Source organism: Alligator mississippiensis, chromosome 2 (assembly GCF_030867095.1).
Source record: "Alligator mississippiensis isolate rAllMis1 chromosome 2, rAllMis1, whole genome shotgun sequence".
Classification (NCBI taxonomy): Eukaryota; Metazoa; Chordata; order Crocodylia; family Alligatoridae; genus Alligator; species Alligator mississippiensis.
Genome location: NC_081825.1, coordinates 166005316 through 166030483, shown reverse-complemented (window position 1 = coordinate 166030483; position 25168 = coordinate 166005316). Strand labels below are relative to the sequence as shown.

The window sequence follows — 25168 nt, the reverse complement described above, 5'->3', positions numbered from 1 at the left end:
ATTAAAGAAATAAGCAGTAACTATTATGCAGTAGTGTCTCATGTAGATGCGCCCAATGTGAACATTATCAGTCCTGCTTTGCTGACAGAGATCCCTTGACTGAAGTCCTACAGCTAGCAGTTCAGATCACTTGAACAAATATTGGCCATAAAAAGCATGGCAATGAGAGTAAACTAAATAATATTTTAATGAAATCCCTTGGTTGTAATCTGATAAGGTAATTTACACAAAACTTTATTTTTTGGGGTGATAGAAGGTTCATGAATTTGCAAGGCCTTTTTAGAAGAAAAAGATTCAGATCAAGTCCAAATAAGTAAATAATGATATCAAATTAATTTTTGGCAAAAATATTCCCAGTTTTGTAATATTCAGATCAAATGGAAATCTACAAGTGATTATTGTATGGTTAATCGTTTACAGGTCTGGACAGAGAAGAGTATATAAATGAACACCTTTCTTGCAATCTTTCTAGCATTCCTGCACAATCCTTCCCCCACCAAATTCTGCAACCATGAAGTGGGTGGCATTAATTTCTTTAATTTTTCTCTTCAGTTCTGCTACATCTAGGAATCTGAAAAGATCTGCTCGAGAGGCAGGTAAGAAAGATCTGTGCTAACTACTTGCTTTAATGCTGTGTCCTTGCAAGCTTTGTAGTATTGCTCCCAAGACTTTTGGATTCAATTTTGCAGAATTTCATAACTTAGTTTTAAATGATTGCTCTAAAATCCATTGAAGTTTATGGAGAAACTCTGACTTTAAAAGACTTTGAAAATTTTAATTTCTGAAGGCAGAAACTTTTCAGGTTAAGGCTTGAAAGCATAACCTTCTGGAGAATAACTTAATCTATTGAAAATAGTGGGCTTGGTCAGTGCTGATATGAGATGAATTATAGTCCCTTCCACTTTTGAGACATGTTTAACAAGTTAATCACATCTTAAGTTTTAACCTAGCTGCACTTTAAAGCAATTAATGGTATCATAAAACATGGAATAAGCCACAAAGTTATTCCACAAAAAATGTGTACTAACTTTGCGGCTGGTTTCTATCACACCATTAATTGAATGTGTGATCAACATATAGTGTTTTCCCCTAAATAACTTCTAAAGAATGGAACAAGGAAATGCACTTTCCTGCCAAAAAACCTTTTTTCTTTAAATTATACATAAAACTAGAGCCGCTGTTCCTTTCTTTCCTAATACTCTGTCTAAATCTCAATTTGGGCACCGAGTATGGCTGGCCAAGAATTTTCCATCACAGCTTTCTTGAGATTTTGAGTTTAGTTAAATTTTACCGGAGGAGACTGCCTTCCTAGAGAGCTTTTTATTCCCCTTTGGAAGAATTGAGAACCCAAAAGCTGAAAGATTTTGACTGAAACATTTGGTCAGATGTTTTTGTTTTTACCCAAAACTAGCTCCTCTATCCATCCCTTGGTCAATGAAATGTCCAAGTTATCTGATAAAAATTTCAGTGAAAATAAAATTATTTAATTTTTCTATGTATTCAGTCACTTTGCAAAGCCTACTAAGCTACTCCTGGATCAACAAGCCTTGCATTATTAGGTATCTTAATTACAGATTGAAAGCTTGAATATGACCCCTACCTTTTGCAGCAGATGCAAATGATATGTGTCCAGTAGAGCATGAATCTAAGCCAATGGACCTCTTTAATTTTAGGTATGCAAATTAAAAAAACTCAAACAATCAACAAGGTTTTCCTAAAGATCAGACTGGGACCATCTGAGTTCATCTTCAATATTCACAGCAGTGCAGTCATTATAACTGAAACTCCAAATTTGCTAATGGTTCATGGTATCTGAGATCCAGTTTGTTTGTCTTATACTTGAAACAGGAACACATTTTGGCAGTTAACTATTAAACCAGAATATATTGATGGTGAGACAGACTAACTTTGGCTAGATAAGCATATGAAAAAGGCCATAGTAATCATTGGAAACTGAGTTAGGTGGGCCACCTGAGATGAAGGAAAAATCAAGGTAACCCAAAGAAAGGCTTGGGAAAGAAGGGTTATCAGAAAAGCAGCATGGAGAGCCCTAGACAAAAACAAAAAAACTAAAGCAAGGGATTATAAGACTTCAGCTATAGTTGTCTCCTGCTGAAGTCAATAGGAACATTTCTCTTGAGTCTAAGAGTTAGGTCAAGTCTGAACATTTTTCTAAACACTCCTTCATATGCCCAAATAGATTCGCTGTAGCAGGAGGAATCTACACACAGCAAATGTAAAGCTGATACATATTGTTCTTTTTTTTTGTTACCTAGAACACAAGAGTGAAATTGCCCACCGCTTCAGCGATTTAAAGGAAACGACTTTTAAAGAAGTGTAAGTGAACCTTTAAGATGAATGATATAATAACCTTACATTTGTCTTCGCACCGAAAATAAGCTGCTGGTTAGCGGGAAATACAATGTGGGCTAATTAAAAGACATATGGACTCTACAAAAAAGAAAACGAAGTGTTATATACAGCCAGATAAGGCAGACTCAGGACGTGCTTGAGCCTTGAAGCAGTTGCAGTCCTACCCTTAAGAGATGCTTAGGAGTGAACTGTAGGACAACTGGCTAGGTAAGAGGGAACCAAACCACACCCAAGTCCGACCACCCCAAGCAAATATGGCCTAGAAGTAGTGCAGATTCAATAACCTTTGTGTGCCAAATGGTGTCTCATTCAAAGGACACTACTGGGACAAACCAAGTTGCCTAGTGGTTTTAGGAATGGTGGCGATAACTAAAGATCTCAGAGAGCTACTACAGAAACTCCTTTAGGTGTTAATGTTCTACTATCAATTACTTTTAACCATGACACTAATACCTAAACTTACGGTAACTGCAAGTGTGCTGGATGCAAGGGGAAGGATAACGCCAGGCACACCTACACAAGATACTGACTACACAGTAGTCGAAAAATACTGTGTAGTAGTGCATCACAACACAGACAGTGCTAATATGCTACTGCACAGTATTATTAGGCTACTGCACAAGTGGTGTCACTTAAAAGATGTTTACCAGCACTACTGTGCAGTAAATCCAGTTACTGTGCATTTATTTAGTACTTGCTAAAACAAATAATAAATGCGCAGTAGTGACTGGACAGTAGTGTCTCATGTAGATTTACCCACTGAGGACAAGTCACGAATCTGAGGTGATTATACCCTATATGATGGTCCTCACAAAGAAATTAAACTAAAACTTAGACTTGGAAGGGAAGGGATGAGAAAGAATATAGGTTGCAGAATTATGATATTGAGGTTATTCATTTTAGGCATAAATGCCATTTGAATCAGATTTTTGGTCATAGCGTTCTTCCTTTGGAATAATTGGCTCTCACTAACTTTGCTCAGTAATTTCAATGAAGGGTTCTCTCGCAGTTTTGATTGCCATGGATCAAAACAAAATCTCTGAATCCAAAGGCAACTGTGTAAAATGAAAAAAGATGTTTCTTTGTTATCTTCACCTTTAAAAATTATGTTTTATATTTCAGTGCCCTGATCACATTTGCTCAGTACCTCCAGAAGTGTCCTTTTGATGAACTAGCTAAACTGGTAAAGGATGTCGTTGACCTTGCACACAAATGTGTAGACAATGAGGATGCCGCAGAATGCACAAAATCACTGGTAGGCAAAATATCCAGAGTTACAGTATTTGTCTCATAGTATGTTACAGCAGGAAATAGTTTACTTTAAACAGCAAAGTAGAACCTTCTTTTCTTATCACTATAAACCCTTAAGGTGCTCAGTCTTTGATGCTGTCAGCCAAATTGCCTTTCAGGTGGATATTCTTAAATACCATATTCTAAGAGTAGAGAATTTCAAAATGCTTACACAATTTAGCAGCCTATTTTCCATTGACTTCCTCTAAGGCATAGGGTCTTAAGTCACTAAGGGCCAGATTTTTAAAGATATTTAGGAGCCTAGAAATGGACACTGGCACATGAAGTATAGGTCTGACTGTAAGGAAACACTGGGTGTGTCTACACACGCAATTAATGTGCCTGATTTTTTTCTGCAGAAAATTCAGGATCATTAAAGTGCTCCCTGGTGCATGTCTATACATGTGCCCCTGTTAGGAACAAATTGAGCCCAGCAGTCCAGTCTAGGGCTGCTCCTGCTTTGCTCTGCCCACCTGCAGCAGCCAGAGGGAGCTCCTGGCTCCCCTAAGTGCCAGCCCTTGGTTGTCAGGGAATATGGGGGCTTAGCCCAGAGCTCTGGAGGGCAGAGTGGGAGCTGTTTCAGCTCCATCCCAGCTGGGGGAGATTGGGCTGGCCCCGAGTGGGGCAGGTAGAACTTGTCCTGGCTGCTGGGAAGCTGCCTCCGATCCGGTTGGAGATGGAGGGCAGTAGTGGAACTTAAGACCCTCAGGTAAAAATTTTCAGAAAGTGCCTGCTATCTAGCTTTACAAAGATATTTAAGAATTTAGAGATATTTAGAAAAACCTAACTTACCTGGAGGCCTACTCAGTATTAGTCGTATGCCTAAGGATGTGAGGGGCATGTTTGGGACTATATTCTGGCTATTTCCAACTGGCAAATTGAGTACAAGGGATCACAACAATTTTTTAGAAGGTTTCCTGTATTGTTATTCAAATATAGACCACATCCTGTCATAGATACACCTGAGAACTTACACTGATTTCAGTGGAACTGGTAGTCTGAGGCGAACTTGAGATGGTATATGTCCTATTAAGTTTAAGTAATAGCAGACCTCTACTGATCATAAAGAATGGGAGAATGTAGATATCAGAATCAACTGTCAAATTTATCCAGCCCTACGGATCAGGCCCACAGACATGTCCCATGCACTGGACCAGCACACAAGGTCAGTCCAATGCAAGCAACTCATGTAGTGCATGCATGCCCTGGACCAGCCCTGCATACTGCATGCAGCACATGCTGGCTCCAGTCCAGGGCTCATGCATGGAGTTGGCACAGGGCATGCTGCATAAAGTGTCTATGCTAGACTGGTTTTGCACACTGGGTCCAGCTATGTGCACCAAATGTGGCATATACCAAACTAGCATCATATGCTGTATGCAATGTGTGGGGTCAGTCTGAGACTTATGGCCAAATTATAGGGCTCTACAGGGTATATCTGGCCCGTGGACCATGTCTTTCACATCCCTGGTTTAAATTGATGGACTTATGTCAATTCGTAGTGTGACTATTGGAATTGATAGAGGCCTGCTGATTTTAGCTTTATATGACTTTGGCCCATGTGCCTAAATTTGGGAATGGGTAGGGTGGGATGGAATTTTTCCCTGCTTGCTTCCCTGCTCAATCTGTGTCCTAGTGTGCCTGGCTAAGGACATCTCCCCAAACAATCTTTTTCCCTGGTGGGATCATAATTTAGAGCCTGTTGTCAGCCCTGGCAACTGGGTGGAAATTACCAAGAGCAGGCAGAAGATGGTGAGCATAGGAAGGGACCTTTTGGGGGTATCAGTTGTGCCTAGCAGGGTAGTGCTAGGTAGGGGAAGGTATAGCAGTGAAGCTGGGGTGGCAGTGGTCTATATAGAAACTCTTGCATGTAAAAGGTGTCTGGTGCCTGACTTGTTCAATGCAGGGGATCCTACCTTGTGTTTGGAACCAGGGATAAGTCAGGGATTCTGTTAGTGTATCAATCAGCCCTCTGCGCAACAGATCCCCTGACTAAACTAGCGAATCTGGCCTTGGAAGTGGTATTGAGAACACCCAGACTTACTGTCTTGAGTGACTTCAACATTCACATTGAGGCTGGCCTGTCAGGCCTGGAATGGGACTTCATGGAGTCTATGGCAACTGTGGGGCTATCCCAGAATATAACTGGATTGACATACAGGGTGGGACACAGGCTAGACTTAATGTTTTGCACCAGCCTGGAAAAAGGGGGTCTGATCATAGTGTGTATCCTTAGGATGCCTCTATCTTGGCTGGGCCATGACCTTTTAAAGGCACATAATCCTGCCCCCAAATGTCCCTGGCAAGGTGATGGACCAGTCAGGCTGGTCTGTCTCCAGTAAATGATAGAGCCAGTAAATTTCCAGAACTTTCTGGGGGATATTCCCACTAACCCTGACAGCCATTCTGTCAATGGCCCAGTTGAACTGCAAATATAGCACACTGACTGCTGCTATAGCCACAGCTGCACCCAGGCATCCACAGGGGGTCGGACCTGATGATGGGGGTTGGACCTGATGATCTGTTTAGGTCTCTTCCGACCCTAAGTATTATGATACATTATGCTTTCCATAACCAACCTTAATGGTGACTCTTGGCCATGTTTGTTTTCTACTCCTCTCACTGTAGCCTGCCATTTTCTTGGATGAGATCTGTGGCGTACCGGCTCTTCGTGATATGTACGGGTCGATGGCTGACTGTTGTGCTAAAGATGACCCTGAAAGAAATGAGTGCTTCCTAACATTCAAAATAAACAATCCACCATTCATTCAGCCATATCAGAGACCTGAGCCTGCTGTATTGTGCAAGGATTTCACAGACAACAAACAGTCATTCTTGGAACAGTAAGGAAACTGATTTTTATTAAAGATGCAGATTATTAATCATACTAAACAGAGGTACTCCCCAAGATTCATCGGACATGTAGACACACAGAATTACATGGCCAAAATGTTGCCAACTTAAGTGTGGAAACAGCTACACACATACATATTGTATACACTTGTGTCAAAGGAGCTGGAAAAATTGTTCAAAGTTTGAACTTGTGATGACATTTCCACTAGATGTTATAATGGTTTGGTTTTTTTATTTGAATTTTTTGCAAAGAAAACCATATGTTTCTTCATATACACATTTTCTGGATTTTTTTTTTAAGATTTTTTTTTTTTGGTAAAGGCCTGAAACCCAAACCCAGTAATGTTTACATTTCTACTTTTCCAGCATTCCTTTTTTTTTCCAGTTTCCATTTTCTTTTAATTTTTTCACTTTGTCACTGGAAAGGACAGAAAAAAGAGGTAAAAAAGAAAGAAAGCAAGGGGTGGCAACAACAAAACTAGGCAGGTTTCATCCAATTAGAAAATATCAGCGATTTAAAAAAAATAAAAATACAAATCTAATTCTCATAGTATTGATGTGGCCAAATATATAAGGAATTCATCCAATAATCTCCATTAGTGAATTCTTCTTTGGAGATATTCAGATGTAGCACAACACACACTATTGGTAGATACCACACTAGATTTCTATGTCTAGATTGCTGTGTTTCTAATATATATTAAAATAATAAATGTGCGGTGTCTAGGCTTTTAGAATGTATGTAAGAGTGTGTGTGTGTGTACACACACATGTACACACACATGTTCACACACACATTTTAAAAACCTAGACACTGCACATTCACTATTTTAGGCCATCCTGAGCCTTTTGGGGAAGGGAAGACTATGAATCTAATAAATAAACAAAACAGAAGCCTTGCATAGAGTTGAGGACATTTATTGCTGTTACTGAAACACCTGGCTTTGTATTTTCTTTGAATTACAGTTACCTCTATAGGGTTGCAAGAAAAGCACCTTTCCTTTATGCCCCTGCAATTCTTGCCCTGGGTGCTGACTATGAGCATGCAGTTGAAGCCTGTTGTGCAGAGACTGACATTGGTACTTGCTTGGATGAAAAGGTACTCAGATTTTCTATGTGAAAAGTGAAATTTTCCAGCCACTTAACCCTGACCTTGGTAAGATCAGAAGGCAGTCTTGAAAGGACAATGTCTAATTAACTTTAGTAATTTTAAAATAAAATGTGCCTCCTGACTGTATAACAGCTTCTAAGGTAAAAATTACAGTGTTTCCCAGATTTCCTCCCACCCCCAACACATATCACTCGAAATACCACAGGTTTTGAGGCATTTCAGAAGAATGAGAAAATACCAGTATGTAAAATAATTATATACAAAAAAGACCTGAAGAAGTATGTGTTGTATTCTAAAGCTTGTATAATTCTGTCTCAACTATGCAGTTAATCCAATGAGAGTTCTCACCATAAGAAATCGTTGCTTCATACAAAAACAAAGGAAGTTATTCCCAAATTATGCAGAAATTGTGGTGTTCTTGCACATTACTTACTTGGACATATCATTATTTGTGAAATAGTCATAAAATAACTGAAGGGTCTCCATCTGTCACCTACTTTTAAAACATTCTGGGCCACATTGTCCCTTCATTTGTGCTCAGTCCCCATGGCTTCTGATGAACCACCATTTGGTGACTCTGCAAGCAAAGGCTGTGTAGTTCAGTGAAATCAATTGGTACACAGCAAGGTACAACTTAGCAAGAGGGAGGGCAGCCATTCTGGGCCCTAAATATTTGAATCAAAATTAACTGCTGGACTGTAAGTGGCTAATGGTTGCATCAGGACCCCTTACTTTGCTTGCCTCTTCACAGTTTTACTAGGGAACAGTCCTTTGTATTTGTAGACTGGAGCTTCCTGTTTCTTGTTTTCTAATCTATCGAGTGTGACTTTTTTTTGACAAATTGTTTCTTTTTACCATAGATGTCTGCCATAAAGGAAAAAGCCAAAAAACTGAATTCACGGCAGGTATACGCTTGTGGAATCTTAAAGAAGTTTGGGGAGAGAGTTTTCCAGGCAGAGTAAGTGTCCTTGCCATTATTTTATAACAAAATACAGGTTTTCCTTGCTTTATGTTGTACATGTTCCTGGAAAACGGCACATAACGCAAAACAGCATTAAGGTGGGAACCCACTTTACAATGTAACACATAGGGATATACATAAACGATGTGTGCCCCCAGCAGCTGGGGGGGAATGGTGGTAGTGGTAGCATGGCAGTGGCGGCAGGAACACAGTGGCGGTAAGCAGGAGCTCCCGCAGATGCCACCAGCGCTGTTGGTGGTGTGGGGGAGCACCAAACAGGGATCGGCAACCCCCAGCAGATGCCACTGGCAGCATCAGTGGTGGCCAGTGGCAATTGCAGTGATTTTTGTAGGGGGTGCACTGCTACGCTCAGGGGGTGCATGTGCACCCTTGTGTACCCCCTACCCGTTGCTCCTGGGGATATATTTCAAGACCTCAACTGTACTGACCCATAGACCCATTTCTACTATTTTTACATGAGAATTTTGGAGCTCACCAACAGCAGACATTACACACAAGCACAGGGTGGTTGTGAATGTTACCATAATGAGGATGGCAACTACACAAACACATGTCGCAGACAATGGATGAGAAGCACAGATCCACACAGGAGACTATATTTTGATGTGCATCACTCCCACAATGTACCACACAAAGGAGCTGACTGTGGGCTTCCACCACACTGATCTCATAAGAGTGAATTTACCTTGCATATAATGAATTTTTGGTATAAAAAGTGTCATGGAATAAGAGTGTATTTGCACATACAGAACCTGCATAAAGTGAGGGAAACCTGTAGGCTGTTAGTCCTAAAGCCTGAAGATACATCAGAGTGTCAGGTTATGGACAAATATACCTCTTAAGTGCTTTAAAACTGGGAGGAGGAAGCACCACATGGGAGCACACCTCAGATGTTATCCTGTAACTAGTTACAGCCACATGACCTTGGCATTGTAAAGTAAACTGAGCTGCCCTAACTTAGACCCGGAATGAAAAGTTGGAGTGGTTTTGCTACATTTCTATTGCTACAGAAAACATAGAACTTGTAGCATAACAATTTACATCAGTATCCCTGGGCACTGACAAAATGTTTACCTCTGTCTATATAAGTCAGTCACTTGCATCCACAGGGTTTGAAGATCAGCCTCATATTTAAAAGTGACCTGGTTTTTTGCCCAAGGAATTGCAAAAATTGCAAGAAGTGTGCAAACACTTTGAGGCAGGACATGGTAACTTCCTGGCAGAGTACATAACGGCCAGAAGCCTTCTCAAACCCTGCATAAGGATTAGGCCATTCCAGGCTTTGCCAAATATGGGCAAGATCTTTATTTGTGGCTTTGCTTTTATTTGTGGCTTTGTTTTTGTGCACTGCACTATGCAAAGGTAAACATGCATAATCTTTGTTGGTTGATGGTGATCATTAGTACAAAGCTGACCACTGGGAGTAAAGACAGATGAAGCCAGCTCTAGATACTAGGTTGCAGTAATACATGTGATTGTATCATTTATTCCAGAATCAATGCTTCAGAGGCATGTTCCTTGGATAATAATAGTTCAGCTACAGCCCTTGCCTGTTATACATTAAGAACTGATCAGTACAGTTTTCTTGTCTGATCCCCTGCATAAATGCAAGACATTGATTTTATCTAGTGAGTAGCCCAACATAGTAAGATGTATCTAGAGCATCTTTTTGAGAGAGACTGACAGCTTTCAAGAGTCCAACTAATGAAAAAATTGCCTGTTCCTGAGTATTACAGACTAGCCTAAATGTCAGATTTTTTTTACTAAGCTTCACAAATACTCTTTTCCCTTCTTCTTCCCTTCTTTCTAGGCGGCTAGCCTTCATTAGCCAAAAATATCCAAAGGCTCCATTTGCAGAGGTTCACAAAATTGTACAAGATCTCAAGGGAATCTACAAAGAGTGCTGCGATGGTGACATGGTGGAGTGCATGGATGACAGGGTAAATTATATATTTTCTTGGCATTCGTATATTTGAGAAAGAACTCAGAAGAGTTATATTTTCTATCACACACTCTACTCTCACAGCTTAATGCCTACACATTCCCCAGGAAACGTGGTTGGAAATATTTCTTAAGCACTAACTTAGGATATAGTCTTTAGGAATGGTTAGATGTTAGTTATGACTTGGAGTATAACCTATCTGCCTAGGTTTTTGAAGCTCAAAATCATCATATTGATTAGGGAAACAGGTGGACAATGATTAGGGAAACAGGGATTGATTAGGGAAACAGGTGGAAATGAAGGCTGTGATAGGTATGCAAAAGTTGATCCTGGAACTGAAGTAGGTAGGCATGCAGTTCACAGACGTGTCTTGTGATGTTGCAGTGTGCTGGGAGGTTTTCAAAAGCCAATAGCAGAAAACTCTTGCCCCATATCTCTCTATGCAGTGCTATACTTCATATTCAAGAATCAAATCATAATTTCTCAGCCCTAATTCTCAACAGCTGCCTAGCACTGATTCTAAATTCCTCACTCAGTGGGAATGTCTACACATGCTTTTACACACATACTCAATGGGAATGTCTACACATGCTTTTATACACCTTTCATTTTCATTTGCCTAATGTGCATTATGTGATATTGGCACATGTTGATATGCACTTGCATAAAGCAAGTATCAAATTTATGCACGAACAGTTAAATCACATTAGCGAATGTGTAGACATGCTATTGAGCATTAACGAGGGTGTGTGGATTGACTTGGGACTAAAGTTAGTCTCAAGTCAATGGGCACACACTGCATTATTGTCCATTAGTGTGTCATCCCATTTGCTAATGTGATTTAACTGTTTGTGCATAAATTTGATGCCTGCTTTATGCAGGTATCAAATTTAGGTTTAAATAGTCTTAAATCACCATTTTTAAGGTTCACGTGTGTAGATGCATGCCCTTAATGTGCCTTAAATCAGGTTAATGCACATTAAATGTGCACATGTAGATGCATCCAATATGTACCCTTCAGCTTGATGAAGCAACTCATGGGGGAAGGTGGGGGCAAGGAGCATGGTACCAGCCAGAAGTCAGCACTTAGTAATTTATTTCAAGATGCCTATAAACTTGGATGGTTTTTCAGACCCACAAAGTTTGGTTTTCCATGCAGAGTAAGTGTTTTTGCCATTATTTTTTTTTTTAACAAAATGGGCTGGTAGTTCTAAAACCTGAAGAAACATCAAAGAAATATCAGATATGGACAAACTTATTTTTAGGTGTTTTAAAAGTGGGAGGTAGAAGTGCCACATGGGAATGCATCAAATGGTTGCATCAGTATGTAATAAAACTGTGGTGTAGTTTAGGCGTACTGCCCTATGCAACCTTTTCCCCCCCGCTCCAAAATATACATTCTTTGTTGATGGTGAATGTTAGTAAAAGCTGACCACAGAGAGCAAAGAGAAACAAAGCCAGCTCTAGAATCCAGGTTTCCAGAGGCATTCCATCACTTATAGCAAAAAATTATGGGTTATACATTCCAGTTTTATAGTAATCTACAGGTCATTATAGTTTTCTTCACAGCCTCCTAAGCCTAAATGTTTCCCACAGGGACTGGTTGGGGATATTTCTCAAGTACCAACTAGAAATATAGCCCTTAAGGAATTATGACACATTCATTATGACTTCGAATTTATTTGCTTGCTTAAGGTTTTTTTCGAAGCTCAAAATCACCATATTAATTAGGGTAATAGGTAGACCATGTAGGTTAAAAATTAAAGCCACAGACACACACAAATGGACCTCAAAACAGAAACAGGCATAAATGGAAACCACACAAATGTTTTGCAATGCTGCAATGTATTTGGAGTTTCTAGCCAGCCAGTAGCAGAAAATTCTTGACCCTAACCTCTGTTTTGCAGTGCTGCACTTCAGATTCAGTCATGCAGATAGGGAGGAAGGGGATTTAGGAGTGCTCTGCTATTTTTTGAATGTCAGATATAGAGAAAACAAAATTCCTTAGCCCCAGGTTTTGAATTACACTTTGACTCTTGGGTAGGGTGGGGGAGTGGTCTGCAAAAATATCATGCTGATTATCACAATGCCCTAATAAAATTGGAGATCCTCCCCAGGTTATGATTTTCAAATCTTACAGAGGGACTCTCATCTCTTATGGAGGGGCTCAGTCCCCCCTTCAAGCTCCCACATAATGCAAACCCTGGTTTGCCCAAATCCTCAAGAGGTCTCCCAGGACTGAACTAAAAATTATCACAAAATAGGTGCCCTTCAGCTCGATGGAACAACTCACCAGGTTAAGGACTGCAGTACTGACCACAAGGGTACTCTCAAGATGTCTGTCCACTTGCATGCAGTGTCCAAGACTGCCTTTCTGTTCTTGTGGGGCTTTTGCATCTGGCCACATTCTGCAGTGCAGAGAAATCAGGGGCTGTCAGGGGAATGTGGCTGTGACAAAGACAGGGAATTTGAGGTTTTCTAGTCACCCCTCACTAACATGCTAAAACTAAGGAATGGGGACAACCTTCCCCAGGTTGGGCCATGAAGAATGACAGAAGTGCCATGGCTCTGATAGACCAAAGGGCCTACTGCTGGGAGGAAGACTGGCATTGCTTTGGCTCTGCCTATTTTAGGCTGCTTTCTGTCTAGTGGAGTGCTGATTACAACATCCTGAAAAAACCCTTTCTTTCTTTAGGCAGTCAGCCAGTTCTCTAGAAAATGGGTGAAGAGCAGCACTGACTCATGCTTCCAAAATATAGCAAAAATAATAGGGGGGGATGGCCAATCAACACCTTTTAACTGGTGCTTCATTGCATCTTCTGCAGGCTGAACTCATGACTTACATCTGCTCCAAAGAAGAGGCGATCTCCAGTAAAATACATCACTGCTGTGAGAAACCAGTGGTAGAGCGAAGCCAGTGTATCATTGAAGCAGATTTTGATGACAAACCTGCAGACTTACCCCCGATAGGTGACAAGTACATACACAACCCAGACGTGTGCAAATGCTTGGAGGCAGGACATGATGCCTTCCTGGCAGAGTATGTAATATAATAAGTAGATTTATTATTGTTACTGTTATTGTTGTTATTATTATTATTCTTCATGTTATTGTTATTCTTGTACTTGTTATTGTTGCTGTTGTTGCTCTTGTTGTAATAATAGATTTTAAAGACAGACAGCAAGTAGATTAATTTTATCTGACTAATATTCTGCTGCTGTAAATCGCCTGGTATCCTCTATGTAGTGATGCCATTTTATGCCAGAGGAGAATCTGGCCAGTAGAGTACATCTTGGGAAGATTTTTTTAGACCTGCCCGTGGAGAGGTCAAGATCTCCTCTGTTTTGTTTCCTTCCTTTTCCTATACTCTAATTCCCAGTGTTAACTCCTCATATCTTTCTAGTGGAGTATGGCAGGTAGCACATCAGTGGCTTTCCGCCACTTGCCACTGGTATGAGATAGCATTATATTCAGGGCTGCTATGTGCTTGTGCTATAACATCCTATTTAGGAAGTGTTTTTTTTCTTTGGTTGTTGCCCCTCCTGCAATCAATCATTTATAGGCTCTGCAATGGTAAAGATGTCCTACTAAGGCAAGGAAACCCATTCCAAACCTCAGGGTTTACCTGACCTGTTTCCATCAGAACAACAGTCATGATTTGTCTCTATGCTCATTGCTATGTTATTCATTAGGGAAGCCATGGCAATTTTATTCTTCAGCTCTAATGCTGGCAGTATTCAATCGTTGCAGGTTTCTCTATGAATATTCAAGAAGGCACCCAGAGTTCTCTACTCAGACATGTCTGAGGATTGCTAAGCTATATGAAGACACCCTGGAAAAGTGCTGCAAAACTGAAAATCCTTCTGAATGTTATGCTAAAGTGGTAGGTTCCACTGTTTCTCCACATATAGTATAATAGAGTGTTGAAATGTCTTGAGTTATGATGAATGGAGTCAGATCAGGGGAATTTTAATGAGATTCCATTTTTAAAGAATCTATTGTGTATTAATCTATGGGAAAAGCTGGGATTCCCATGGAAGAGGTACCATTGCCATCTTTGTTACTGAGGACAAAGGACAAAGATTCATTGACTATGGAGAAAGAACTATCTTTTGACCCAGAGATAGAGAAGTCATACTACATCCAATAATTCCATTGTGTTGGCAAATGCAGGCCCTGGCAAAATTCAGGACTCATACGTATGAGGTCCTGCATAAAAGTGTGTAACATGATGTCTGATGCAGGAATCTTGGGGTTTTTTTAAACTTTGATTGCAACATTTTACAAGGATCATTTTGGCATCTCTCAGGGTGGTATCACCCATTCCTTGGAATGTTGTGATGTATTAAAGCTAGGATGTGTTTTGATGGCGCCCTACATTCACTTGTAAGAGTTGCAGATCATTGGAATGTAATGACGTATTAAAGTTAGTCTGTGTTAGGAGATAACCCTCTTCTGAAAGGTAACATCTTTGCAATGCCAAAAGAACATTGAACATATGCTAAACTGCTTGAGCATGCATCTGCTCATATTTTAACTGCACTTAGTAATAAGGGTGAAGTTTATACTTTGACCTTACTAAATCTGTGGGATGTTAAATAGTGTTAAAGTTAAGAACATGTTGTGAACAGTTGCACATTAAGTGTTAGTGCTGTTTCTTGCTACTAGAGGACTAGCAAACAGGGGTGTGGCTAGGAGCCAGGATGCCTTGGCTCTGTCACTGTTGTGTGTGTGGGGGGGGTGAAGGGTGGGGTAAGAGGAGAGAGCTGGGAGTGGTGTGTCCTGGGATGCTGGTGGACTGCATATTAATCATTTTATCTCCATGGAGCAGACTGAAGTGAGCCTACTCTCAACTAGGTAGCTTGGCTCAGAGTTAACCCTCACCTGTAGTGAGGTAACTTTGAGATGCTTGGAGAGCACTTAGAATGAGCTAACAAGCCTTAATGTCCAGATGCTCACATTTTAGTTGCCCTTAGTATGGTCTAAGTGCAACATGCAACTTCAACCCAAGTTTTAAGTTGAATTTGTGACACTAACCTTACTTAATCAGTTCCCTGCTACAGCAGGGGCCTTGGCAGGCGTGACACTTCAGTCTATTGTGTTGTCTGTTAGGGGCACAAAGCAATTTTGGTTTAACACCTATTCTGCCTCTTAGGCATGTAAATGAACTTAGCTGCCAACATGTGATTGTACTTCACCCTTGAGTCTCTGAAAGACTTAAAGAAAATGTGTGTAGGTTCTTTCTGGATTTTTTTGACTGATACATGTACATTGAATAAGCTTAAATAGGATCAAAATTAGGCACCTAACAGATGGAACAGGATCTGGCCCTGAAATCAAAGCATTTCAGTCCTTTAGAGGCTAACAGAAGTAATTGGTTTTGCAAGAGAAAACAAACCTGGATTTTACTTAGTGCTGGGAAATTCTGGGGAAAAAAAGGTTTAAAAAAGATTTATTCAGGTGAAGCCCATCAGCTTGTATCAGTCACATTTATGAACCTTATGCTTACTCTCAGAGCCATCTCTAGGGGTGCGGGGCCTGGGGCATACCAGCCTGTGTGGAGCCCATGGGTGGGGGGTTGGCGAGCGGCTGGAGCTGGAAGTGCTCAGCGGCAGTGGCAGAGCCAGCAGCACTCAGCAGTGGTGGTGTGTGGCCACAGTGGGGCCTATGTGGCATTGACCATGGGGCCCCCCAAAGTGCGGGGCCCAGGGCTGTCTCCCCGATTCACACTCCCCACCCCCACCCCCTTCCAGGGACTGCCCTGCTAACTTTTCACAAATATTTTTGCACCTAATATTTTCTTCAGGAGAATGTTCAGAGAGACAGAAAACAGCATGCTGTAACATCTTAAGTAAAAAAGGATTCACTTTGGCATTGCTCCTCTACACACAAGTGAAGCACTGTTGAGTAATGAAGAAGCCAGTTCCTGAGAGGGAGAATGGTTCAGTGGCTAGGACAGAGCACAACAGTCAGAAATGTTCCTTCTAGCATCTCTAAGCTAATGATGGTGGATGCCAGGGAGGGTGATGAACGGGGGTAGACCACTCTAGATATACCTGCTTCAAGACTCTCCTTCTAAAGCATCCATTTGTTCTTCTGTCAGGGGCAGGATATTGGGCTAAACGGACCATTGGAATAATCCAGTGTAGCTCTTCTTGTGTTCTTAGTGTAATCAGGGATGTTCCAAAAATGAATATGTTCAAATATGATAGGATTCTCAATTACTGCAGTTATGGGGGCTGGAACTGTACTTCGGAACAAATAGAAGAGATAAGTGGCTACACTAGATGCATATTTGTTTGCATAGGACCTGGGTGTGCTGCTGTCAGGGACACATTATGTTACATGCTGCTAATAAGGAATATGTTTATTTGCAGGAAGCGGCTATCCAAGAACACATCCAGGAGACTAAAGACCTTATAAAGGCACGCTGTGACCGTCTTGCACATGATGGAGAATTTAACTTCACAGTAATGTATGTTGTTTCTGAAAAGTGTCCTTGTGTATAAGAAGGGAATGTGTTCAATTTGGTAAGGGTGACATTTTCCAGACACAGATGATCAGAAAAAGGCAGAAGACATGTTCAGCTGGTACTTTAGAAAGCACCAACACTGCACTACTGGGACAAAAGAGGTGGTGCAGAGAAAAAAACCCTGTTAAGAAGGGATTCATTGCTGCTGCTCTCCCTGCTGAAACAGAGGAAAGTTAGCACAGCTTTGGACAGACTGTTTTGTACTTGGTGAAACTAGCCTTGCTACATAACTTGTTGCCAATAATTTGTTCAACAGTAATCATTCAGTGTGGAATCTTGTGATTTCAGGCTTCTTTTCCACTACACCAAGAAAATGCCTCAAGTATCCACAGAAACAATGCTTGAACTTGGACACAGGATGACAGCTATTGGTGTCAAGTGCTGCCAGAAACCTGAAGACAAATACATGCCTTGTTCTGAGGGGCTTGTGAGTAGATTTCTTCCTTTTTTCCCTTCTTTTTGATGTTTTTTTCTTTGTACTGCACCTGCAAGTTTCCATGAAACCTGCTGAACCCATAGACAGCAGCCATTTTATCCTCAAAGTTGCCTCTGTCTTAAAGAGGAGATTAATCCTGAGACTTTTCATTGGAACCTGGACCATTGTTTTCAAAGCTAGAAGCCTTAAGTTAGCCCCCTGCATCCATTAGCAGAAGCCACCTCTGTTTTCAATGAAGTTGAGCTCTTCAGCAGATTACTTCAATATCATTTAAAAAAAAAACTTACTTGTTTCCTTCATTCTCCATAATCAAAACCAAATGAAATCTAGACTGATGCTTTCTGTGTTTGGAAGTGGAATACCACTCGGCTGTGGGGATCAGGTATTCCTATTTCCATAAAAAAATGTTTTGACTCTTACTTTGTTGATTTTCTTTTCTCTATTCAGCTTAGCATTCTGATTCAGGAAATGTGCAAGAAACAGGAAACAACACATATAAATGACCAAGTTGCACATTGCTGTGATGACTCCTATTCTAAAAGGAGACCGTGCCTCACCAAACTGGGAGTGGATGAAAAGTATATACCTCCACCATTCAACCCAAATGTGTTCAACTTTGATGAGAAATTATGCTCTGCTCCTGAAGATGTAAAGCAAAAAAACGACTATAGGTAAGACCTTTGTTTTCTAATTCATTATAGATCTTGTGAGAATTAACATCCTGAAATGGAGGAGCACAACCCTAATGTATTAGATAAACCAAGGAAGCATTTGCAGGTAATTACAAGCATTTGCTTGGAAACTACTGTCACTATGGTTGTAAACATTCAGTATTTCACATCTTCAGTTGATGTAATCCATAGACAATGCTGGTTTACACTGAGCTGTTCCCAGATGTTCAGGCTTTCTTTTCCATAGCCAACTCTGGCAACCCTGATCACTTTGTAGGGAAGATATGATGTGAAAAGTTTGCTTTTCTAGCCTCCTGCAGCCTGTTAGGAACTTTACTGCAGAGAGCATTCAGTACAATGGCATAGTGACTCAGTCTGAGCCAGTGCATGGTACAAGGCAGATAGGAAAAAGAGAGGGGGTTCTTAGCAAGCCATTTTTCTACTGGCATCCCAGGAATGTGGCTTATAGGATGCATTCTTAATAATTAAAAACCATGGAGACTTTACAGAACCATGCAAGGAGTATCTTTTGTACCTAGAATAAGGTGAGGGGAGGGGTGAGTGAAGGTGAACAGGAGAAGTGGCAGACTGAACAGTGTGGCTGAAATTGTAGGTATTTGTAGATGAAACGGGGATTTACTTCACCCTAAATTGAAGTGATGGGTTTTTAAAAACACACTGCTTCAATTTAGGGTGAAGTAACCCCCTGTGTCATGCACACCTGTGTCTTACCTGCCTCTGGTGGTGAGGAGGGGAGGGCGAGCTGCCGGCAGGTGGAGCAGTCCCTGGGCTGCGGAAGGTGGGGGGAGGCTGGTGCTTTCCTCCATGGTAGCAGTGTCCCTCCTCAGGTGGCATCCACCCACAGGCACCCGTCTCAGGCGGTCCTGGGGGGACACCACAGCTGCAGAGGGAAGGACTGGGTCCCTGAGCAGCTCATGCAGGCAGGCAGGCTCCAGGGGAAAAAAAAAAGATCAGGATTGCTGCTTTTTTTTTTCTTCTGTGGAGCCTGTCTTCCCAGGCTGCCTGCACAGCCCCTGAGCCACACGGAGCCCGGTGCTTCACTCCGTGGATGTAGGGCAGCAAACTAAAACTCCTTGGAAGTGTTTTAGTTTTCTGAGTCCCAAAGTCATTTAAAGCACATTACGCCACTGAATGTGCTACAGTGGCTGGAATTAATGCGCAATATATCACTGACACCTGCAAATACCAATGCCATTAAAGTGGTGCAAAATCATTTAACCCACTTTAAAGTGTTGTGCACATATGCCCCTCATTTCATCTACACACGCCCATAAGAGCTGAAGCAACAAAGCAAGGATTATTTTGAGCTGTTTCTGTGTTTTCTCATATTTGACATGCAGGGCCTCATCCAAGTCTCACTGCAGTCAATAGAAAAATCCCATAAGCTTGACTGGACAATAGATCACGTCTATGTTGAGCAAGGGGGAAACTCACTTTCAAACCCAAGACCACATGCACTTGTAGGCATTTCTCATAACTTGAGTCAGATCCAGGATCAACACAGGCCTCAGGGAAATGTGACACTGAATCCCAGCAAGTCAAGTCAGACTAACTGGTATTAACTATATCATTATGTTTTGCTTTCATTCCAGTTTGCTTATCAACCTTGTTAAACGCAAGCCCACGATAACAGATGAACAACTGCAGAAAATCACCGCAGGTTTTTCTGGTATGGTGGATAAATGCTGCAAGGCAGAAGACCATGATACCTGCTTTGGAGAAGAGGTATTTCTTCTTTTTTCATGAATACAGGGCCTAGTCTTGATCAAAGAAAGCATGCATGGACATGTCAATATCTGCATTTAATTGAAAGGGTTCAGCTACCACAAAGTGATTCTATTTCTCTGTGTACTAATGTACACGTGAGGCACCTTCTTGTACATGAACCATTAGAACCATCTGGTTTGGCCTTGTGTGCCATCAAGACTCCAACAGTTAGAGAACATAGAAGCTTCTTAACTAAACACTGTGGGCATGTATACACATATCTTTGTCTGCTCTGATGCACCAGAAATCCAATGTGTCGTAGAAGACTCGATAAATTGAGTCTGCAGAGCATGTGAGCTGATGCAGCGCTAGCTGCATCACATCCATTTGTATAAATGGCGAAATGCATGTCAGCGCACAGAAAATAGCAGCAGTGTGCTTTTGAATTAAGACACGTTCAATGTGTTTTAGTTCAAAAGTGTGCTGCTGCCATTTTCTCAGCACTGATGTGCATTTTGCCATTTATACAAATGCATGTGCTTCAGTGCCGGGCACTTTTAAAAGTGCTCAGTGCTGCAGCACATGAATGTGTACTAATGCCCTGTGTCATTTACTAGCATTGATAGTCTGTCTCAAATATTTGTCTTCTCTTTTCCCAGGGTGTATGCCTCATTGAGAAAAGTAGAGCTATCTTAGGAATTGAAGGCTAAAGCATGGCAGGTAGGAGCACCACTATTTATGGACTATGCATTTAATTCCTCAGAGCAAATGGGATCATGGCTTGATGTAGCACTGGTTCCTTCCTAGAACTGTTTTTATCTTGGAGTCTGGGATCCTTGGTTACAAAAGACAGCACATCCCCTTCTAGGTTGTGTTTTACAATGTTTTTTTTTCTGGAGACCTGTTACATGTTACAGAGGTGATTGCCTCATGCAATCCATAACATGCTAGACCAGGAGTGCTCAACCTTCAAATCCACAGGTCAAATGCAGCCTGTGGAACCATTGTGTCTAGCTTGTGAATCTCCCCATGGGTCTGGAAATTTAGCACTGGGGGAGCAGTGACTATTCATACAGGCACCCTTCTCCCTGCCAAATCCCCAAATCCTGTTCCCTGTGTGGCCAGTTTGAACCAAGCTATTCCCCCTTCTCCTATGGGGCTAGGCCACACCCAACTGCTTCTGGATTGGGGCCAGGCCACGTTCTCTTCCCTCCCTGGAGGGCTGGGTTGGGGACTGACCATGCCCTCTTACCCTGCAGGGCCTGGCCATGCCCCCTTCCCTCTCTCTGGGGCTGGGCCATGTCCCCTTTCCTCTGTGGGGCCAGGTTGGGACCTGGTTACACCCCCTGACCCCCTAGGGCCAGGCCATGCTCCTTTCCCTCTCTACAGGACTGGGTTTGGGCCTGGCCATGCCCCCTTCCCTCTCCATGGGGCTGGTTCAAGCTCCTTTCTTCTTCAGGGTTGCACTGGGCCTGGCCTGGCCCGTCCACCCCACATGGCCAGATGGTGCCAGCCACGCCTGCCTGGGCACCAGATTGGGAGCACTGTCTGGATGTGGCCCACGGACAAACTGAGCACTGCCAGTCTGGCCCACCAGGCAAAGAAGCTGTGCACCACTATGCTAGACCTGCCCATACAATAGTCATACAATAGCTTTCTTAGATTAATCTGCAACATGCCTAATTGGAATCTTCACCCTGCACCATGAGTGGAGAGAAAGCCTGTGTTAGGACCAAGTGAGGTATAACTGTGATGCACTTGGGGACATCTCTTCTGCAACTTGACCTCCTGGGACAGCTGTAGCTATATGTGGATGTTTTGATCACAGAGCTGACAAAGAAAGCTTGTGACTTAAAACCTGAAAATCCTCTGGTCCCAATCCTGAAGAGGATGTGCCATATGGGGTAAAGGTGACTCTGGTCCTGAGTCTTTGCAGCATAAGAGCCTATAAGGTCAATCCTGTGAGCTGTTTTTTCAAGTGAGTGAGATCCTGAGAATAGGCATCAAACTGTGGCCAACTGTGCAGTTGTTACTGTGCAATCATTTATCACTTGCTTTAGAATGTGCAGTAACCAGTGTTACTGCGTAGTGCCATTGCCCCATGGTTATTTTTAGCTGCTACTGCTCAGTAGCATCCATGTCATGGTTCATGCCTGGTGATGCTATATCACTATAGCAATGAGCTATGGCACAGTAGCTTGTTGCTGTGGCAATGTAGCATCTCATGTAGATGTGCCTAGTGGACATGTCTACACCTGTAATTAATGTGACTAAATAAATTCCAGCACAATTTGAACCAGAGTAAACTAATCTGTATGTTACCATTTACACGTGTGTTTAAGTGCATTAATTTACTCTAGCATACAATAGTATTTCTGTCTGACGGGACTATCCTATGCTGGAGTAAATTAGTCTATTGTGCCCTAGTTGTAGTGTACCTGTAGATGGTGATGTTTTACTGTGGAGCAAATGAGTCTACTTTGCAATAAAGCACACCTGTAGACATACCAAATTATTTTCAACATAAGTGGTTTAATACTTCTCATAACACTTTGATGTAGCTCACAATTTTCTAAAATAATCTTTTTTGTTATTTTAGGTTACCAGTGGGGAGGAAAAGGATTACTATCTCCTGCTCAATATGTCCTCAACATTACTTCTTTCTCAGTTGTTTACAATTCTGTTTAGTAAAATACCCAACACTTTGCAAACAAAACATAAACTTTTCCAGACATTTTACAGCTGTATTTTTCTGGTGAAATGCATAATAAAGAAAGTTTTAAAAATCTTTAAGCTTTAGTCTTTAATATTCTTTATTGGATCAAATGTAAGTTATAGAGACAGGTTAGACAAGCTATTGGGCATAGAATGTTCTTATGCAGGTCTGGGAGAGCAGCAGATCCCCTCTAAAGTAAATATTAGATAAAGCAATAACTTATGCTTAACTCCATTTACATTAAAAGGTATTGTGAAATAATCCCTTTACTCTTGCATATTTCCTGAGCTGCCAGGGCTACAACACTCCAAACATACCACCTTTGTTCACAGGAGATCAGATAAAAAGTAACAACTTTAAATTGCAACAAGAGATGTAGGTTAGATATTAAGAATCAATTTCTAAAACTGAGGGTGATTAAGTAATGAAATAAATTACCTGCAGAGGTGGTGGAATCTCTCTCCCTGGGATATTTTATCTGTGAGGTAGACACACACTTGGCTGAGATGATTTTGTCAGAGATGTTCTGCTTTAAGCAGGGGGTTGGACTAGACAACCCAGCAAGGTTCCTTTCAGCTCTATTCTTCTATGCCTCCATAAAGAAGACAAAGATTTGCAGGGCATCCATAACTCAACATGTTACTTTTGGGAACCTTTACGGCCTAAAGTTTTCATAGTTTCATAGTTGGTAGGGTTGGAGGGGACCTGAGTAGATCATCAAGTCTGACCCCCTGCACTGGGCAGGAATGAATGTTGAGGTCAAATGACCCCGGCTAAGTAATTATCTAGCCTCCTAAGAAGGTGGATTCCTTCTTACTCCTTCACATTCATGTCTCAAAAAAGATTTGTATAGTCCACTAATTTATAATGGCTGGAGTTTGTTTGGGTCATATTTTGAGTCCCTTACTCTTTTTAAGGAACCCCTTTGTTCCACACTGTAACGTTCTTCATATTTTCTTCATGCAATAGGTTCTGTTGGCAAGTTCTTTTGAGAGATCCTCAGATTTTTGGAGGAGTGCTTTTGTTTGTTGCCAGGGGCAACTTCAGGGTGTCAAGGAGCTCCAGGGACAGCTTTGGGCTAGTAGGAGTCTCCAGGGGCAGCCTCACAGTCATGAACGACGCGTGCCCCCGGTGGCTGTAGGGGGCACAGAGGTGGCGGGAGCACAGTGGTGGGATGGCAGTGGCAGTAAGCATGGAGCTCTCGCAGATGCTGCTGGTGCTGTCAGTGGCAGGGGGGAATGGGGTGGCCAGTGCCAACCAAGGGTTGGCGACCACCCACAGGCACCACCGGCAGCATCGGCAGCAACCAGCAGGGATCATGGACTGACCACAGAAGCTGCCAGTGGTGTTGGTGGTGGGGTGGTGAGTGGTGACCTTTTTGTAGGGAGTGCACCGTTATGCTCAGGGGGTGCACATGCACCCGCATGCACCCCCTACATGTTGCCCCTGCTCACAGTGGCAGGGGCCTCCAGGGGTAACCTCGGGCTGGCAGAGGACTCTGAGAGCAGCCTCAGGCCTTAGGCTGGCTAAGCCTCTGGCCTGCGCACCATGGATGCTCCTTGCCCTCCCCCTGCCAATGGCAGTCAGGGCACCAGGTCCATGAGGGGCTCACTGATCACCTCCTCCTCCACCCCCACAGTAGGGTACCTGGAGAGCTCTCCTCTAAACCCAGGCCTACAGGGCAACCCTGAGACCATGCACACTATGGACAGTTTGCAACAAACACTGAATTTTATTTTCCTCCCGCACACAATAATAGACCCCCCCACAACAACAGACCCCCTTCTTTCCTCCCTCCCCAAAACAGATCCTGTCCTTCCCTCCTTCCCCAACAGCACACTCCCACCCTTCCTCCCTTCTTCCCTTCACCACAGTGACCAAGCAGTTTGCTGCTGTGTCACTGGGCCCACAGCGCCAATGTTCTGGGGGTGAGGGGCCTCCACCTGGCTGGGACATGAAGCTGGTGATGCCCCCGCTCTTCCGGGCAGCCCTATCTGGAGAGGCACTCCAGGCCAGGACGCCTGCTGTGCATGACCTGCACCACATGTATGCCCCCGGTTAGTGTCACCCAGAAGTGTTGTGATAAGCTGTTTCAGTGCACTAAGGGGTGCTCGACCCCCTATGCCCTGCTGATGATGATTACCATGGTTCTCTGGATGCAGCTGAGAATGTGGCATGGGGTCCTAAGCTTCAGTGGTGACCCAGGCAAGCCTGCACTTCCCTGAAACATGTGCCACCACCTGGAGGGGTATCTCTGCCTATGCTATGAGTGCCTTATCCCTGCAGCTGAGGAGGAGATCACCACTGCCATTGATGAGTTTCTCCACATGTGATGGGACACTGGCTGCTTATCTCGGGGCCTGTGGGGCACTCAATAAAGTCCTGAACTTCATCCTGCCCCCCGCCCCCTGCCCCGCATTTGTGTGTGTGGAGGGGAAGACTCCAGCAGGCAGGGGGGTTGAGCTCATCTAGGCAGGGTAGGGAGGAGAGGGGAGGGCTTCCCCACTCACCCATGCAGAGCCCCTGGTTCCAGA

At 42.6% G+C, this 25168-nt stretch overlaps 1 protein-coding gene across 1 annotated transcript; it reads left to right on the top strand.

Annotated features, from left to right (window-relative positions):
• The first annotated feature begins 463 nt into the window (after positions 1–463).
• Positions 464–22711, top strand: LOC102573967 (albumin). Its single transcript, XM_006265651.4, has 15 exons — positions 464–596; positions 2277–2337; positions 3496–3628; positions 6292–6506; positions 7483–7615; positions 8488–8585; positions 10420–10549; positions 13377–13591; positions 14302–14434; positions 16929–17026; positions 17372–17510; positions 17967–18190; positions 19804–19936; positions 20578–20638; positions 22518–22711. The coding sequence occupies exons 1-14, from the start codon at positions 512–514 to the stop codon at positions 20626–20628; spliced, it is 1848 nt and encodes a 615-aa protein (XP_006265713.1). The 5' UTR covers positions 464–511; the 3' UTR covers positions 20629–20638; positions 22518–22711.
• The last annotated feature ends 2457 nt before the right edge of the window (positions 22712–25168 follow it).

Coding starts and splice junctions, on each gene's coding strand:
- LOC102573967 (XM_006265651.4), top strand. CDS start 512: ATGAAGTGGGTGGCATTAATTTCTTTAATTTTTCTCTTCAGTTCTGCT. Junction 8,586..10,419: donor GAGAGAGTTTTCCAGGCAGA/GTAAGTGTCCTT, acceptor CCTTCTTTCTAG/GCGGCTAGCCTTCATTAGCC. Junction 19,937..20,577: donor ATACCTGCTTTGGAGAAGAG/GTATTTCTTCTT, acceptor CTCTTTTCCCAG/GGTGTATGCCTCATTGAGAA.